The sequence below is a fragment of the Haemorhous mexicanus genome, chromosome 12 (assembly GCF_027477595.1).
Source record: "Haemorhous mexicanus isolate bHaeMex1 chromosome 12, bHaeMex1.pri, whole genome shotgun sequence".
Taxonomy (NCBI): domain Eukaryota; kingdom Metazoa; phylum Chordata; class Aves; order Passeriformes; family Fringillidae; genus Haemorhous; species Haemorhous mexicanus.
This window is the reverse complement of record NC_082352.1, coordinates 8,551,591-8,570,088: the sequence shown is the minus strand read 5'-3', so window position 1 is coordinate 8,570,088 and position 18,498 is coordinate 8,551,591. Positions and strand designations below refer to the sequence as shown.

At 45.3% G+C, this 18,498-nt stretch overlaps 1 protein-coding gene and 1 long non-coding RNA gene across 3 annotated transcripts in view; one reads left to right on the top strand and one right to left on the bottom strand.

Annotated features, from left to right (window-relative positions):
* The window catches only part of LOC132332586 (uncharacterized), a 37,347-nt gene that overhangs the window by 9,294 nt on the left and 9,555 nt on the right, over positions 1 to 18,498 (bottom strand). The window contains exon 3 of the long non-coding RNA XR_009487938.1: positions 1,419 to 1,486. This is a non-coding gene — a long non-coding RNA (uncharacterized LOC132332586). The remainder of the gene's footprint in view (positions 1 to 1,418; positions 1,487 to 18,498) is intronic.
* Positions 8,625 to 11,929, top strand: POP4 (POP4 homolog, ribonuclease P/MRP subunit). Of its 2 annotated transcripts, XM_059857024.1 has the most exons (7): positions 8,625 to 8,669; positions 9,027 to 9,079; positions 9,460 to 9,683; positions 10,325 to 10,402; positions 10,622 to 10,683; positions 11,023 to 11,124; positions 11,540 to 11,929. In XM_059857024.1, the coding sequence occupies exons 1-7, from the start codon at positions 8,663 to 8,665 to the stop codon at positions 11,674 to 11,676; spliced, it is 663 nt and encodes a 220-aa protein (XP_059713007.1). In that variant the 5' UTR covers positions 8,625 to 8,662; the 3' UTR covers positions 11,677 to 11,929. The 2 variants fall into 2 exon arrangements, with proteins under 2 accessions (XP_059713007.1, XP_059713008.1); XM_059857025.1 differs by lacking the exon at positions 9,027 to 9,079 and having other exon boundaries at positions 8,630 to 8,669.

The window sequence follows — 18,498 nt, the reverse complement described above, 5'->3', positions numbered from 1 at the left end:
TGATTTACAAGGCTGACCCAATATCTTAGTGGTTTAGTAAATCACGCTGCCATGTGGGAGGCTCAGCTGGTTTTGAAGCACAGCTCGGGGCAGCAGCAGGACCTGGAGCGGAGCTTTGTGCCGCACCTGGAGAGGCGCCGGGCTCCGGAAGCGCCCCCTCCACACTCAGCGAGAACGAGGGCTCCAGCTGCCGTGCTCGGTCATCACCTCTGGCCAAAGATGGGGAATGCCTTGGTGCTTCCCAGCCAGAGCAGAATCTGAGCTGCAGGGAATGTATCTGCACTGGCAACTGGAACATCCCTGTTTCCTGCACCCAGAACTAACTCTGTGCATCTGTGTGAGCACCAAAAACGTCTCAGCTGTGGAGTTTGGTATTTTTACATGCATAACAATGAGGAAAATTATTATTTCTACCTCTTTGTTTGTTTGTTTTGTTTTGTTTCAATTCATAAGATGAGGACAACACACAATACACAACATCTGTGTTTAAATGCCAGAGTTATGGAAGGGCTCAGTAGGATTCAGTAATGTCAAGACAAAGACACATTAAAGCATACCCCACAGTCCCTTAAAATCCCTGTAAGACAGTCCTCAGGGGATAGGAAGGGTTTCATCAAGATGATCTCCTTGGCACAGGAGCCCCTCCTGTAATGACATGAGCTCTCCTGACTCCTCCATGTCTCCCACAGCTCACCCAGGGCCAATGCTGGTAGGACTGACAGGATATTCCTCCCAGCTCACCTCCCAGTGTTATGGAAACGCTGAGAGCCCTTGGAGCAGGGGCAGAAGGACACTACAGCAGTGCCTGGGAGGAGACCCAGCAGCCAGACTGTGTAGCAAGAGTGGCAAGAGCCAACTAAAAGTACCATTATCAAAAGTGGGTAACAACTCTCCTTCTCATGAAGAGTGTGGACTTTGACAGCTGCAGTCTGGAACAAAAGGGATTGAGGTGACTTCTGTGGCACCAGGGCAATGGCTGTTAAGGAGTGTGCAGCCAGCCCTGTCCTGCCCTGGCCAGCCATGCAGGGAGGATGTCCCTCAGGGGACACGTGTGAGGACAGGAAGGACACAGACCTCCATCCTGGAAAGACAGAGCCCACAACTCTGAAATCAGCATTTGAGACACCACTTATAATGGCTCCACTTGCCATCCCTGAGCAAGCCTCCACCTTGCTTTCAGCATCCAGTACATTTTTTTTAGTTCTATTATTTTGCGTAATTATACAGAGAAAAGAGAAAACATCCAATAAAAAAAACTTTAAAATTTGAAGACAGTTGTTGGATGCACTTTGCAGCAGATGTCATTATCTTCCTTCCCTGACCCTGACCCACAACCATTTCTATTTTTCTTTAAATGATACTGTTATTTTACAATATGTATTCAGCTGGAACTATTCTTTTTGTTAAATAAACTTTACCCTTGTTCTGGCTGCTCCAGGCTCTGAAAAGAAACACTTCTTCCTTGTGACTGTTCCAAAATGTAGGTCTGAAATTCAGAAAAAAGAAGCGTTGGTAAATGGGCTGTAATCATACTGAAGGGCAAGTGAGTACTTCTTCTGCCTTAGACGAAGTATTCCTCGTCTAAGGCAGAAGAAAATAAAGGAAAATCTGCTTTGCTTCTGCTGCCTCAATGCTGATAATTTCACAGATCAGAGTGCTTTTTTTAGAAAGAAGCCTGCTGTGCTGCAGTGTGTGTTTCAGCACTGAGATACCCATAGTCAAGCCCTTAATGCTACACTTGGATGTGTAAATCAGGGCCTCATTTCATGTCCCCAGCAGCACCTGGTGCTGCCCTGGCAGACACCAGCACAGGCACTGGCAGCTCCAGACTCACCAGGGGCCTGAGATGCACTGGGAGCAGCATCTCTGTCCTCAGCTGTGCACCTGGAGCTGCAGGGGTGCTACATGAGAGCTCAGTGCCTGTGACAGCACTGAAGTGATGCAAGGCTCAAAAATGACCTCAGAGAGGGGCAGTAACACACAAACACCCAGCAGGGTCACAGCCCCCTCACTGGCCTCCACTGCAGGAGAACATCTCCCCTGCTTCAGTATCTGCCTGGCCTCAGAGTTAGCTCTCTTCCAGAAGAGGACAACCACAAACCAGAAGGAGCTGGGCAGCTCTGTGCTCAGGGTGTGCCACACAGGTAAAGCTGATGGGGTCCTGAGCAGTGACTTGCTCACTGCCCCAAGCGTGCATGGCACACACAGCTCTGGGGTGACCACCAGCTCTGCTGAAGATTACCAGCTCTTGGTGATTACCTGCTCTCTCAGTGATTACCAGTGTGCTTTTACATACAAATCTGTCCCTTCCTGCAGCTCCTCTGTACACTTGCCAGAGCATCCATCCTTGAGCTTGCTGTAGTCCCAAATAACCTCTGTTCTTCCTGTAGTGGGATCCACCCCTGCAGCACTCCTCATTTCACACTCTCGTAACTCAGAAATCCTTTAAACCACAGCAACACAGAGTGACTCGAGCTACCTGCTAACTAGGGCTCTGTACTTACTGAGCTGTGGCAAAGCCAAGAAGCCCCTGGCAGCTGACTGCAAGAGTGCTTTGGGTCAAGTATAAACCTGTGATTAGTTAACTGTGTTTAGAGTTAAAATTAAACATTTTCTCTCTCCCATTTTCACACACTGTTTTGTTTTTAACAAATATAAGGTGCTTAATAATCCCTACCATTGGCAGGATGAAAGCTCTACCCCTCCCATCCTTGCCATTTCGTCCCACTGCAAAATGTATAAATTAATCCCATGCTAAAATTAACATATATTGCTGAGGCAAATGAATTGGCATCTCCGTGTGTATCTATTAGCTTCCAGCATTTCCTGAGAGGGCTTTCATTTAATTACCAGCCTGACAGCCTAACTCACTCCCGAACTGCAGCCACATTTATTACTTTTATCTCCTTGGACACCTGCCTCTCTCTGTGGTTTATCAGATTTCTACTGAAGAGAGGGACAGAATGTTTTCTATTGCACCAGGTTATTGTTTCTTTAAAAGGCACTTACTAGAGCACTGACCTCAAACAGGGGGTTGTTTGGGCTAGCTTCGGATAGGCTTTTTTCTTTTTCAATTATCAAAGGACTGCTGCAGCATTAACCCCCTCACTGCCCCACCACACTCCAGCAGTCCCAAAGAAATGGGATTACAGACAGGGAGCTGAAAGCCTCATCGCCAGCTCTGTGCAAGGAGCTGACCGCTGCTCATAAGGACCCTGCCTGCAGTGGGAGTCCAAGCCCTCAGATGCTGTGATTGCTTTTCACACTCCCATGGATGAAAACTTCCAGAGTCCTGAGCACAGCTCAGTGCCCTCCACTGCAGTCCAGTGAGGGGGATTTAGCTGAATTTCCCTTGGTGGTTTGGGTCACACGTTATACAGTCACTGATGCCTCTATAATTGCTTGATAAAACACCAATGTAGATCACCAGGAACATTATGAAAGTAATGCTGCCTCCATGCATTACCAACATGGTCCCAGCAGCGTTATGGGTTAGCAGCACCCTGTGTGAGTATGCACCACTCCCTATCAGCTGGGAATCACAGCTCTCCCCTCAGATTGCCTCATGCACTGCTAGCTCAGGTGCTGACTGTGCCAACGGGGCTCATTCAGCCCAGTTTCAACAGACAAATAGCTCTCACTTGTTTTCCTCTGGGTCACTCCACCTGAGACACTCAGGTCCCCTGGGCAGGACTCTCATGAGCTGGCATGCTGTGACAGACACGTTCAAACCAGCGGGACCTGAAGCTGAGTGCTGCAGAGGAGCAGTGTGTATTCAGCAGCTTCATCCTTTGGAGGTGCACAAGCAGACTTGTTGTGTTAAAAGGAATGGCTCACTCCTGACAGCCTCAGCACACTGCTTCCAAAGAGTCTGGCAGGAACAGGGCTTTGCTGAGAGTGATGCTTTTGAGAAGGATGCCTCATTATAGAGGAAAAATGAGAAATTCCTGTCTGTTCAGTTAATGAACTTTCTCCGCTTCCCTGGGGTTTCTCAGCAGCTGTAACTCCAGGCACTGTTTGGCAGGGAGCAGCTGCTGGCTGGGAGCTGGGCAGGAGGTGGCCGTGCTGCAGACAGAGCCCAGCGTGGCTGGAGCCTCCTGCTCCCTCCCCTGTGGGTCACAGTGTCACAGACAGTGCCCATGGCCCCAGCCACAGCACCCTGGGCTGCAGGGTGCCCTCCCCTGCCCCTGGCCCAAGCATCTGCTGGGAAACACAGCAAAAGATGCTTCAGGGAAACACAAATTACATACACCTTTTATTTGCAATACACCTGGATTATTTTCAAATTGTAATGAATTATGTTAATTTTATGTAGTTTAACCAAAACCAAATTAAATACATTAAACTAGTCAAAATGCTGTAACTCCAATGACTATTATTACTTTCTAATTTACTATTGTTAATACTCATTTCTGCATCATACCTCCCTATCACACATGACCCAATGTTAATTAAGTTTCAAAATAGAATATTCAACAAGTTCTAAATGAGACTCAAAGCATAACAAAAGTAATGACTGTGAGACACTGTCATGGAATAATACATGAATGCTGAGTGCTGGTATTCATTAGTAAATACAAGCTGCTCAGGAGCAGAAGTGGTGCCTGTCATGCTGATGTGTGTTTGGATCATACATGATCCCAGCACTCAGGGAAAGCAAACGTCAGCTGCCAAAGCCTCAGCTTTTCTGACTGCTTGCTACCCTTTGGGAAGCAAGTGTTGCTCTGTGTGCCAAGGCTAGGTTCTTGTAGTTTGCAGTAGTTATCTCCAGGTATTCTAGGGTTTCCCATATTTTAAATATTTTAAGACGGATATAGCTTCTAATTTTGATATAAGAATTTTTTGGCGTTTAAAAAGTGGCCTCCTTAATTTGTGGTGAAATTGCATTCCTTCACAATCCTCTTTTCACTGTGATGCAGAAAAGGCTGGTATGTTGAGGAACTGGAGTTCTGTATGCTAAACCAAGCTGCAAACGGGCACATTTCTTCCATAAGAGGACACAATTTGTAAACTTTTATAATTTATTTTTTACTCGAAGACAGTGAGCTGAATTCCAACAGCACTGTACAGTCTCGGACTGCCCTCTAGTGTGAGCAGCTGTGGAGACAGGGCACAGCCTGCCAAAAACCTGCCTTGTTACACTTTGTTTTTTTAAAACCCAGCCATTAGGCCATTGAGATTTTCTGAAAATATTTTTGGATTATTATTTGCTTCTGATGTCTCTGCCACTGAGATCTATTTGGACTGTGCTTCCCAGTGCTTTCTTGTTTCTGTCAGGCACAGACAAGCCAGTCTTTTGTCTGTGCCCTGGAGCAGCAGCTGCATTTTGAGATGAGAAGGAGCCAGGAGTGCAAGGAAATAATGACCCTTCATCTGGGAAGGACAGTTTGTCAGCTTGGGGTGGGGGCAGAACACGATGACAAGCCTTGAGTTAAGGGCGAGCTGATAAAGCAGAAAAATTAATGGAAAGCTATATGGAAAAGACTCATTTGAGGGATACATGGTACTTCAGAAGATGCTGCTCATCACTCAAACACAGCAATCTAAAATCAGTCAACCAAGGCCCTAATGCAAGAGTTTGGGCTCACACACAAATATTGCAAACCTTCCTCTGGCATACCTACACTGACACCAGATGAAGGTTCAGGTTACCCATGTCAGTCACTCCATGTTCCCACCGGGCTGGATGGCAGATTTCACCCTGCCCACCCACCCACCAGCCCCAGACATGACCCTTTCCTGGATGGGTTTCTCCAGGGAACACCGAGTACTGACCCCCTGGAAAGGTCCTGGCTGCCCAGCCAGTGCTGGGGGAGAACAGCTGTGTGAGGGATGGTCAGCCACTGGCCCTAAAACTGCTCCCCCAGGCCCAAAGGAGATGTCAGAGCAGGGTGCCAAGGCTGGGTGCAGGCAGGAGCTGTGGGATGGTGGCAGGGCTGACACGGGCTGGATGGATGCTGCTTCAGCGCAGCCATGGGAAGGGGGTGGGAATTGTATTATCTGGATAGAGGAAATCAGATCAGAGGGCTTTAAATGGAAATTATTTTCACCAGTGCAGATGTCCCTAGGGACCAAATTCAGCTGCTAATACAATTTGGCCAAGAGGAATAAACTATATTGATCTTGAGAGCTCAAATGCTTGCTGAGACAGTCCTTCTAGAGAATTACAGTATTTATTTCCTGCATCACTGTCAACAAAAGTATAACAGTGATTACAGCCCAGTGACTTTTTGCACACACCAGTTAACTTCACGCTCATCTCTTGCTTCAGTTCATAATTACTCTTTTTTTTTAAATCCCTGATCTGCTATTCTTGTGTGACACAAATATCTTTAATGATACTGTCTTTGGTCACTTCACATCTCAAGTTTTAGCTTTCTGTGACTGTCACAGTAAAGCTCATTGTGTAACTGCTCCACAGCCACCCAGCTCTCCCAGAACACTGCTGTTCCCCAGCCTGGCCTGCACATGGGTCATTGCCCATCCCTGCAGTTCAGCAGCCCCAAGAGACACAGCAATATCCTCCCCTAGGGCACAGCTAGATTGGGTCCATGAAAGGGGTTTCCATAGCTGTCAGTGGGGTGTTACTATCTCTGGAGAGCAATAAATAAAGCCATTTAGATTTAATTGGATAAGAAACACCAATGTTGGCACCTATAAAATGGTATTAATAATATATATCATGGAACTTTATCACTACAAACCTGTTCCAAGGGGATTTACTTGAAGTAAGGAAGCTTCAAAATTCTAAGACACTAAGACAGGGTGCTGCACATCCCAAAATATGCATTATAGTTATTTGCTGGCATATTTCCGCATCACTTTACATTCACATCTTACCCATCTTTCCTCATTTCTCTGAGCCTTCTTTTTCCTATCTACAAACTGCCTTTGCCTATTCTGCAGTTTCTCAGTGTCTTCACCTATTCTTTTTCATGTTTATTTGATGTAAGTCTCGACTCCTGATGCGGAGCCTTCTTGCTGGGACACACACTAATGCTCTGAGCTCGCTCCCTCAGACATTATATCTGAAGATAAATTGGGAAATGAAGATGTAGAGCTGTTGGAAGAGGCTGGTTTCCCCAGGCACCAGTTTAGCCTGGATCATTGGATTTACAACACCAGCACCGCCAACACTGATTTGACTATTAATCCCTGAAGTGCCCTAAGAATTGCAGCATAAATCCAGTGAAGGAGCACTCATACGGCCCTAAAGACCCATAGCGCTTATCCTGGTACTCCATTCATGAAAATTGATCTTCTCATAGTAACAATGACAACTCAAGGAGTCCATGTTTTGTAAAACCAAGAGATCCACTTGCTGTGGTAACATATTTAACTGCCACGAGGTCTGTGATACAAACCAGCTGCTGTTCATGCTTTAATCACTGCAAACACCAGCCCTTTCTCCTTTACACACAACCAGAGAGATCTACTATTTCATTCCCTGTTAGGGATCACTTTAGTTCCTTTGTGCCCCACAGCAGCACTCCACAAAATCATCATGTTTCCTATACCCTGCCTCCATAACTCCCTCCCCAAATATCCTTTACCAAGTAGTGCTTAATTATCTGCTAAGCAAATATCGCCATGTGACAAGAATAAAAATCTTTTCTGTATTTGGAGAAAAATCATGCCTGAGCAGAGGACTGCAGGAGTTGGGACTGGGCTGGCAGGAAAAGGAATTGGCCACGCTGATTTCAAGACAGTTCTGTTTTGTAGAGTGAGCACGACTTTGTCCCATCCCAGAAGCAAAGAGGCCCTGATGTGTCAGAGCATGCAAATCTCCTATGTGGCATCTTCCTATGTCTTGACCTTGATTGCTAGAAACAGGAGGGCTGATTTGAACCCACGATCTCGTGTTGCTGGGTGTGCAGCTCCAGGACAGACCTGACATACTGCTAACCACGAAGAGCAGAGCCGGGCACGCCCGGCAGCGGCAGCCAGGGCTCGGCCTGGAGAGGCCGTGTGGGACAGGATGGGACATGGAAAGAACTTCAACCAGGAGAGGTGGGAATGGAGGAACTGCAGTAGGGACAGAGAGCACCTGTGCCTGCCATGGCCCTGGAGCCTGGGCAGTGGCTGGCTCCAGCACCACACTGGTGAATCCTGGGGAGGAGGGAGATCTCCAGAGCAAATGGGGCAACACAAGCAGGAGGTGAGGAGACTGCAGGATGGAAATGTGGAAATGTGTATCCCAGCATCGGTGGTGGGACTGCAGGATGAGGGAGAAGTGAGGACTGGCATGGCCAGGCTGCCATGAAAAGTGTCAGACCGTGCTGTTCCTGCGGGAAGGACACGGCCATGTCAGTACAACACCAGAGCCGAGCACCTCGCGGGTCCGTGACCATACCCACATGCTGAGTGACCACGGAAAATGAGCTGGCCTGTGTTACAGAAGGTATGATTGACACGGCTTTTAAATAAACCTCCCCCATGATAGTAAATGAAATATCTGTTGCTCAGTGTCCCCCAATTCAGAGAATTTATTAGTAGGAGATAGTAAATAGCAGTTAACAGCCAGTTACTACAGCAGCTCCCCTCACAGCAGCCCGCCGGCTCCCGCGGGCGGCGGCGCCGCCTGGTGGCCAGGTTGGGCTGTGCCGCTGTGCGCATGCGCGTCCGACTCGTCATCGGCCCGCGCCGGCTGGGCCGCGACACCATGGAGGGTGAGGGGACCGGGGAGAGAGGGAGACAGAGGGATAGAGGGGAGACAGAGGGACGGGGGAGAGGGAGAGCGAGGTGTGGAGGTGAGGGATGGAGGGAGGGATGAGGGGAGAGCGGTGGAGAGCGAGGGATGGAGGTGAGGGATAGAGAATGAAAGACTAGGGAAGAGCGGTGGAGGGGGAGGGGTGGAGAGTGAGGTGATGGAGGGTGTGTGGTGGAGGGTGAGGGATGGGGGGTGGGCGGTGGAAAATGAGGGATGGGGGGGCGGGAGCCGGTGGGCGATGGAGGATGAGGGATGCGGGGCCGGGGATGGGGTGAGCGCCCGCCCCGGCCGACCCCCGCGCCGCCGTGCCTTGCAGGGCAGCTGTACCGCCGGCTGCCGCCCGAGGAGACCGGGGAGCTGCGCCTGCAGGTACCGACCACGCCGTGCCGGGGTTACCTGGCCATTCCCACTCCTGCACGGCGTCTTGAACCCCGCTAGGCACCGACGGGCCGGGGGTGGGTTGGGTCCCCGGGTTCCCCTGTATATCCCGCTCTGAACTCGCCGTTTCAAACGAAATGCAAAACAAGGGTTTTCCTCCGAAACGCGAGTCCGACAGCGGGCCGGGGTGTGCCCGCGCTCGGCGCTGCCCGCGGGGCCTTCAGCGTGGGAACATCTCCCTCCACTGGCACTGACGGGAAGATCTCCCATTCCCACGGAGGTTTTGCCGACTGGATGAAACCCCCAGTCAGCAGCAAGTTCTAACTTAATTAACACATACTATTTTAGAGCATCCTTTCACGTGTCTTTAGCCCCAGGACTCAGAAAAAGCCAAGACCTTGGTACATGCCTTCCTAAAGCGCAGCATGCCCAAAATGAAAGATGAGGCTATCCAGGATATGCTGACTCGGAAAGCTGTGGTTCTGGAGCATTATCACAAAAAACAGACCAAGCAGAAGAGGAAGAAGACAAAAGGTTTTACTGCCAAGCAGAGGCGAGAGCTGCGTCTGTTTGAAATTGAGCCTGAGCAGCAAAGGTAAGGCTTTAAATGCTTTCTTTGTGTAGTAAAGAGGAACTGCATCAAAAGTCTGTAAAAACAGCAGCACATGCATGTGGATAGGACCCCTCCAGTGTGTAAAGTCAGTCTGAAACAGTACTTGTGTCATTTCACCATGAGAAAAGAATTGGTTTTGTGCATAGGTGAAAGATTCATTTCTGTTGAGCTCATTTTGTGTACCTAAATATGACAAGAAATCAAACCCATGCACAATCCCCTCTGGTTTCAGGTTGTAAAGTTAGACTGTGACCAGAGTCTCAAAATTCTGCGTAAGGTTCCTTGAATTGATCATGCTGAATGAATCCCCTGCTGTGCTAACAGAGTAAGCAGGGAGATAAAAGAGTGGGAAAAAAAGGAGAAATCTCTTCAGTCTTAGCCTGATGCTCTAAAACACATCACTGTTTTGGATTGGAAGAAAAGAGCATGCTTTGTGCTTGTTTTATAAAGTAAACCAGCTGTTTGGTTTGGAGTGGGTCACCTTGCAGGGCAACTTAAGGTTGTGTAACTTGAAAATGTCAGACTTAACTCTGTGAAAATACAGACTACTTCAGTAATCAACCAGTGGACTTTTTTATAACTACATTTTGTATAATATTTTCATTTATCTTTTTTTACTGCAGATATGCCATCTTCCTCCCACTCCACGAGCTCTGGAAACAGTACATCAGAGACCTGTGCCACGGCCTCAAACCTGATGCGTATGTGGGCATATTTTAAATTTAGTCTGGGTTTTATGCAGAAAGACTTCCAGTTTTATTGAGTTACTGCTTGAAACACTGTGGCTAACTGATAAGCATATTGGTACAACTTCACAGAATCACAGAATTATCATGATTATAATAGTCATGGTCACATTTTGTAAATCTGACTGTTCATTCGATTCTTTTCCCTCCTCTGATCCCATTCTCTTCTTCAAGGCAACCCCATATGATTCAGAGCAAGCTGCTCAAAGCTGATCTCCATGGAGCCATTGTTACAGGTGTGTGGTCTGTTTGCTTGTAGAACATCCTCTGAAATTCAGGAGATGATCCTGTAGTTCAACTTATTTTTTAATTCCTTTCAGTGTCATTAACTCTAAAATCACATAGTTGAGATCATATTTCTCTCCTTAAAAATTCTAACTACTTTACAACTACTCTTGAAAATCATGTTGTTGGTTGCAAAGGTTAACTGCACATTTTACCAGTGATTACTGTAACTACATTATTTCAGCATATTTAAATGTTTATGTTTGAAAATGTTTAAAATCACCAGGCAACAGGAGAAGAGCAAGTAAAGGGCATCTGAAATTGTCTAATACCTACTTCTGTTCTTTCAGTTACAAAATCAAAGTGCCCCTCTTACGTTGGGATAACAGGAATCATTCTACAGGAATTTAAACACATCTTCAAAATTATCACTAAAGAGGACAAATTAAAAGGTACACAAGGCATTCTTAGTTCTTTTCACTACAGGAATCATAAAAACATTCTTGAGCACACTCTTCATTTTGTGCCTCTGAGTACAGTGGTTTATATCAGTGTTTTTGGCTCTTTGCATAGAGTGGCAGAAGTCACCCCCCAACACCCAGTATCTTACCCAAAACACATCTCATCAGAGATGAGCAGTTTTTAAAAAGTGCAACACTGAACTGTGTGCTCCTGCAGAAGGACTAACTTTGGTAATTCATGGAGGCTTGGGTTATTTTTCTTCTCTTGAGAAAGTATAAAAACCTTGAAACGTGTCAAGACTCAGATCTGCAGGTGAATAACATCCCCTGGTATGTCAGGATATTTCCATGACAGGAAATATCCTATTAGCACACTTTGTTCAGTTTGTGTCCTTTTGCATTTCAGTTGTTCCCAAACTTAACAACGTGTTTAGCCTGGAGCTTGATGGGTTCATTTCCTACATCTACGGCAGCAAGTTCCTGCTCAGAGCAAGTGAGAGATCTGCAAAAAAATTCAAGTTGAAAGGAACTATTGATCTGTGATTTCATGGAAAGTCAGAAGCATTCACAGAAATGTCTGTGAAACTGTTTTCCTGCAGTTCAAAGAGCAGGGTGTCTGGCAGGTGGAAGAAGCAACAGCCATGTGAAATATTTATAAAGCATGTCTTCTTACTGAAGAATGAGCAGTATCTGCTGTCTTTAAACTGTCTCACCAATTGTTGAAATTGGTTATGTCTGGTTTTTTAATTTGTATATAATACTCTGTCTTGTATTAAAGCTATATGATTAATATTAACTACCTGACTTCTGTTTCAGTTTGTAAGTGTAAATTTGCACAGTGACAATAATATCTTGTAACTTTTTAATAAATATTATTGTTGCCTTCTGTATATATTGGGCCTTAGCTGCCTGTTATGTGCTTGCAGTGAGACTGCAGGTGCTGACACTGTTCTTTATAATCATTTTTCCTGGGCCAACATCAGCATCTTGGCCTGCTGCAGGCACATGGAAATAAATAGTTTCAGTGGCAGGTTTTATCCTGAGTATCTCCCTGGCTGGGGTTGATACTGTTACAGGCACCAGGTGTGTACAGTGTTAATGTATATGTAGAATAATGTGTAATCATGCAGCCCTGCAGGCTGTCTGCTGCCCAGTGCTCACTGACAGCCTGCTGCTTTCAGGGTAAGTCAGGTGTCTGTGTCAATAAACACACATTGTCGTGGCACAGTGCAGGAACACAGCACAGCCCCTAACAGGGAAGCACTTGAAGCTAGGAATTCACATATGGAAGTGGCCCCCATTCAATCTTGTATTTCAATTACTCACAGAATTGCTTTATGAATATTTAACCTCTGTCCACAGAGCTACTGTGCCTTGTCTGTTCTCAGCCCCTTTTTTATTTTCTACTGTACACTTCATTTTTGATTGCCCAGATTACAAATCCCTCATTGACTGGGCAGGTTTGATGAGTTTGGGAGGTGGAAGTGACCCCTGAATTTAGATTGCATAGCATTCTTCTGTTATAAAAGTGCTTCTATGGTGGCTTTAAGTGTAATTTCCTGGGGCTTTTCATCAATTTCACGATCAAATGAAAGACTTGTACCTAGGAAGTTTTTTCCCTGACACCATTCCAGCATTTGTAGCCAACCAGGGTAATTTCTTTAAAGAGAACACAGCTGCTCCTGACAGAATCACAGCCCAAAGCTGAGTAACTGGCTTGGGAGGGCAGTCAGAGCTTTCACCTGCACTGGGGGGCACACAAGGCAGGAGAGAGCCAGAGCTCATCACCACCTCCAACCCCAGTGCTACACAACCCATGCCTGGCCCCCAAAGCTCCCAGTTCCTTTCCAGACCTGTTGCTGGGAGAGATCACAGGAGAGCTGCACCTCCCTGGTGCCTCAGACACAAACCACCTTCACCATCCCTGAATGGGAGAACTCACAGTGTGGGCAATTCTGGTGTTCAAGAACAGATCCTTTGGAATCAGGAAATGGAAGCAGTTGGTCTAGAAATAAAAATCTTTGTTGCAATTCTATGAAGTATTGCCCTTGAGCTGGGGAAAACTGTTCTTGCCAGGGACAGATATTTTACATGGGGAAATAGTCATTTCACACCCATGAGAACTTTTATCTGTGAAGTAAGAACAGAATGTGTTAAAGGGGTTAGACATAAGTTATTATTCTACCTTCCACCCATTACTCCTTTCAATGTTCTAAAATTAAAACTCAGTTTCCTGTCAGAGGTCAGAAGGAGAAACAAACAAAGCTGCACAAGCCATAAATCATAACAGAAACTTTCCTTTCACGACAATGACCTAGTTTTAATTTTGCTCATAGCCTTCAGTGTAACATCTAATTAAGACATCTGTTAAATGCCTATAATATTAAATTAATAGGGGGAAGCTAATAGAACTTTATTGGCATAGTCCAGTTAATTAACATTAAGGGCCTTTAATGGAGGGCTGGAAGAGACATTAATGGGGATGCCAGACAAATTGGAATTAGGCACAATCATGTCTCATTGTGCTGTGAAGGAGAGAACATGTTCTACCATATGGACACAGATGAACACGATACAACTTCCCATAGCTAGTGGCACTTGCATTTTTTTAAGCCATTTCAGCAAGCACAAGAACAAACACTGCCTGGCAGTGCCTTGGTAAGGGCAAGGCTTTTGATATTTACAGTGAAGAGTGCCCAGGAGATGTCAGAGGGCTCCCCAGAGTATTGCCAGGCCAGTGGCACAGAGAGGTGACAAATGCAGAATAAGAAGAGCTGAACAGCCCAGGCATTCAGGATCCTTTCCTGCAGCTGGTAAATCAGCTGAGGCCTTTTTGCAAAGCCTCCAGGTGTTCCAAACTGCCCATGACTCACTGCAGCACCTGGGATGCTGAGCTGGGATCCCTGCCCACCTCCAGCAAATCATCCTAATCCCACCTGGCATGGGCTCTGTGCTCACTTTTCCTAGAACTCATTAAACTCCCCTGTGCTTGTCGAGGAACTTCCTCAGAACCTGGGAGAGGTGACAAGGACAGCTCACCAGCCCTCCCCTGCCCATTCTCAGACATTCCCTGTCTCTCCATTAGCTGAGAATGTAAATACCTAATGGATTTAATACTGGGAAATTGGAAAACTAATCACAGCTGTCTCTAATATGCTTTGTCCTTCACATGTTCAACTCTGGATTGCACTCAGCAGAGACTTTTTTGTAGGGATTTTTTCACCTAAACTCTCACTAACCAGGGAATAATGAACAGCAGTGAGAAATGTCTCACTACCTTACACACACTTCTGCTCCCCTGTTACTGTGTATTTATATTTACAACTAACATGAACTAAACCAATTGTAAGCAATTCCGTTACTGAATTTTGAACATTTAACAATAGAAAACCAATAATTCCATAATTTTTGTCTGAAACCTCAAAATAATTCACTGTAGGAAATGTTTGAAATTGAAGCCATTTCACATCCAAGAAAACACATGGAAAATTCTCTTTGAGGGGGATTTCATCTAAAAAATGGGTTAGATAGCAATACAGTGGAAACCCCAAAAAACCATCTGTGACTGACAAAGTCACATTAAACACTGAAATAACAGCAGCAAGTAGCTGGTGTTAACTCTATATCTTCAATTCGTCCAGTGTTTTAGAGGAGTGTAAGAGAGAGCACAAAATTCTGATCCAGACCATGCTTTCAGGAAACAGCAACAGTATTTTCTCAAAACCAGGGTGGCCCTGATTTTGGGCAGTCCCTCAGCCCCTTACCAGAGCAGTTCCATGTGCCCATTCCCATAGCAAATGCTCACCTTCCTTCCTGCTGTTGGACAACCCAAAATCTGATCAAGCCTGTTGTGCTGCAGCATTCACCAGCCCATGGTCCCACAGACCAAATCCAATTGTACAACAGTGATCCCATGGAATTTCCCAGAGGTTTGACCTGCCCTTGTCTCATGCTGCCCCATCCTTAATTCTGTCACTCCTATGGTAACTCCAGTTCTAAGTCCCTACAGTGAGGGATGAAAATGAATGATTTTGTTAAGGCAGAAATCTCCCTCAGTGGACTGGTTTAATTCAATCAATGAGCAAACATGAAAAATAGAGGATCTGTGGAGCAGAGGATCTGCTGCTGAGAGGAGCAGCTCCACCTGGCAAACACCAACCTCCTGGGCTGCAGAACAAACAGTACCTGGCACTACCTACAGGTGGGTTTTGACACCTGCCTCTGCAGGCTCTGCCTGTTGGGTAGGGATTATGGAAAACTACAGAGAACCCAACACTTAATTCTGAATTAAGAGCTCTCCCTGTGAAGAGAGCTCTCTGCTGCTTTCTACCATTAGTCAGATAAGGTACAGTACATTATAACCATTGAGAAGAGAAAAAAAAAAAAGAATTTACAATTAGCTAAAATAACAAAACTGATAGGAAAAAGCACAGTCTAAACTTTATGTTCTATCCCTGACCCACTCCCCAGCCTATTTTTAGGATATTCCTTTTTTTCATTCTGCTAAGAACTATTCCCATATTACCAAACCATACTGATTTAAAACATGTTATTTTCATTTATTTCCAGGCACTGCCCAATCTTCTAATAACCATTCCCCTCTACAGGCATCTGAACAGCTCCTGCTCTCGTGACATAGGTACATTTTACTGAGGAACTAATCCTAAAAGGTACAAAAATGTATCATAGCATAGTTAGAACATAATTTATGATATTCAAATCAAAGGACTCTGGCTTCACCTCAAAAATTTTAAATCACTAACCCAAACTGAATGTAAATGCTTAAGGGCTCATATGATTTTTAGAGGGAAAAGACATCAAACCCAAAACCTCAAGCAGGACTGCACTCACTTTTCTGTGAGTCAGGGTTTCCCAGCTGAGCCTTGTGGCTCAGGGCCCCGGGTTCACAGCAGAATGTGTAGGGAAATGTGCTTGTTGTGTGTCTGTGTGTCCTGCTGCCATCACTGGCCTCTGGCTGCCTTGGACATTCTCTGGTGCACACACAGTGCAGCCCCAAAACAGACTCCACTTTATAGCACCATTACTCTGGGAGGGAGAGAAAAAAAGCATTATGCACTTCTTGCAAATGTTAAAATAATTCCATAAATCTGAATAAAATTAATTTTTTTTTCTTGGTGAAATTGTCTGCAACACTCTGCCACGCATATTCTTCCTCTACAGGATTATTTCAAAATTATGGACTCAGAAATGTTCAGCTGGATAGTTCTTGGGTGGCTGAGGTGCTCACTGAAGAATTTAAATGATGTAATAGCTATTGAACACCCCATTATATGGCTGCCTAATTAATGTGAATGATAGTTATGTCTTACTCACAGAAGATTATTTTACACGCAGGAAAATCTACTCACTGCCACAGTAGCCATTTCCATAGTTTTTATAGGAGCAGTTGCATTATGGCTTCATTGAGTAAAAGGTAAGTAGCCATCCTAAATAATGAAGATTGAAGGTTTAATAGTCCCAATAAAGAATCCTGCAGGTTTTTTATTTCAAAAATTAGAGTTTGATTGCAAGCGTATGATAATGAGAGGGAAAAGAGCACTGGCATGTGGAATCCTTTGGGCTCCTTGGGAACTTCCATTTCTCCTGTGCAGAAATGCAGAAGAATAAGGAGAGCAAAGCAGAAAATAAGCTGTTCTTTACTTTCCCTAGCAGCATGTCCAAGCTCCAAGGCTCTCCCTGTGGATAAGGACATGCTGGGAAGGCTGGCACTGCTGGCACAGCTGCACACAGCTCATCACCCACACAAATAACCTCAGATAATGTGAAAAGCCCAGCTTAGACCCATTTGAATGATGATATGCAGACATGAGCCAGCCTTGCAAACTTGTCTCAGAACTGCAGCCTATTACAGCAACCCTTATTTGCCAGGCAATAGTCAAGGGACTTGGCATTTCTGTTATGAGCCCCTATTTCCAAGGTGATATATCAGAGATTATAACAGCTATAAAAATTCAAATCAGATTTCAAACTTGGCATGAGCAGCCTCGCTGGGGATCTAATATTTTTTAAGTAAATCTTTACAGGAAAAGCTAAAAGTTTACTTGTTCCACTTGTTATTTTAGGTCTCCACTGGTGCATAATTCTCCATCTAGACTCTTACCCTCTCCCCACTGCAGAATCCAAGTAATCTCTTTTCACAGCTTGCATTTTCAGAATGGCAATTCAAAGATAGGACAATTGGTTTGACATTTGTTTCTCCAAACACCAAACTTTCAGGAAGGGTTTTAAAAGAACTTCTGTTCCAAGGCAGCCACTTTTTTTTTTTTTTTTTTCTTAAACAATAAAGCACCACACATGTTTTAGCAAGTAAAAAGTGGCAACAACATTAACCTGAATTATGGCAACAATGACTACAAAACAAGCTGGCTGGGGATTTGCAAATATAATCTCCAGATGTCTGCAAAAGATCTGATTTATCAAACACACTCTGGGTAGGATTTGTACTTCCTAATAGAAGAGGTCTGTAGTGAAAGGTGAGTAGATCCCTTTGAATAATTCACAGGATATGGAGAGAGACACAGACCCTAGAAACTAGAGCTTGGTTTCAGCAATGAAACAGCATTTAATTGAAGGTGAAATATAGGGAGAGGGGAAAAAGATTGTAGGAACTGGAGGCAGCCCCAAGAGAAAACCTCAGGTAGGGCCAAGGGGAAGTGCAGTGTACCCCAGCTTCAGGGACAGGTTAGAAACACTAAATACCAGCTGTGGAGGTTGAATTGTATTTTATCAGCACAGCCTGTGGCCATTTAAAATGCTTCCCTCAGTGTGGGGCCTTAAAAGCACCACAGTGAAGAGTAAAGGCTGGTTTCACCTCTAGTTTTGACCCACAGCCTTGCTGCTGAGGCTGTGATGGGAAGCCCTGGCTAGTTGTTACTTTAGGACTGATTTTTGTGCTAGGATTCCCTGCCATACAGGAATGCACTCTTTCCAAGCAGGTCTCCAGAGAACCCTCCCCAAGGATCAATGTTGCATGCAAGTAGCTTACCACTCATGGTAGTGATCTCACAGTGGCACAAGCATGGGGCCATTACATTTCTATTCCCTCACCTTCACTGCCACAGCTCAGCCATGAAGTAGTTTGGACTGAAAACTAGAGCTTTGTAAAAAGAATTTGGGGTCCTTTTATCCTAGGCTCACTATCCAGGGGGGAAAAAGAACATACTTACATATGTACACAGAATAAACCCAGTAAAACCCATGGTCCATAGCTTTAATTTTGTGTTTACAGAGCAGTGCCTCCTGTTTGCAATGACTTGCAAATAACAGCTTTAGGACAGCAGCTCCACAAGATAATTACCTTTTGTTCTGATTCCTTGTGCTGGGTGCTGCTCTAAAGCAGCAAAG

Coding starts and splice junctions, on each gene's coding strand:
- POP4 (XM_059857024.1), top strand. Junction 10,403..10,621: donor CACGGCCTCAAACCTGATGC/GTATGTGGGCAT, acceptor CTCTTCTTCAAG/GCAACCCCATATGATTCAGA. Junction 10,684..11,022: donor CCATGGAGCCATTGTTACAG/GTGTGTGGTCTG, acceptor CTGTTCTTTCAG/TTACAAAATCAAAGTGCCCC.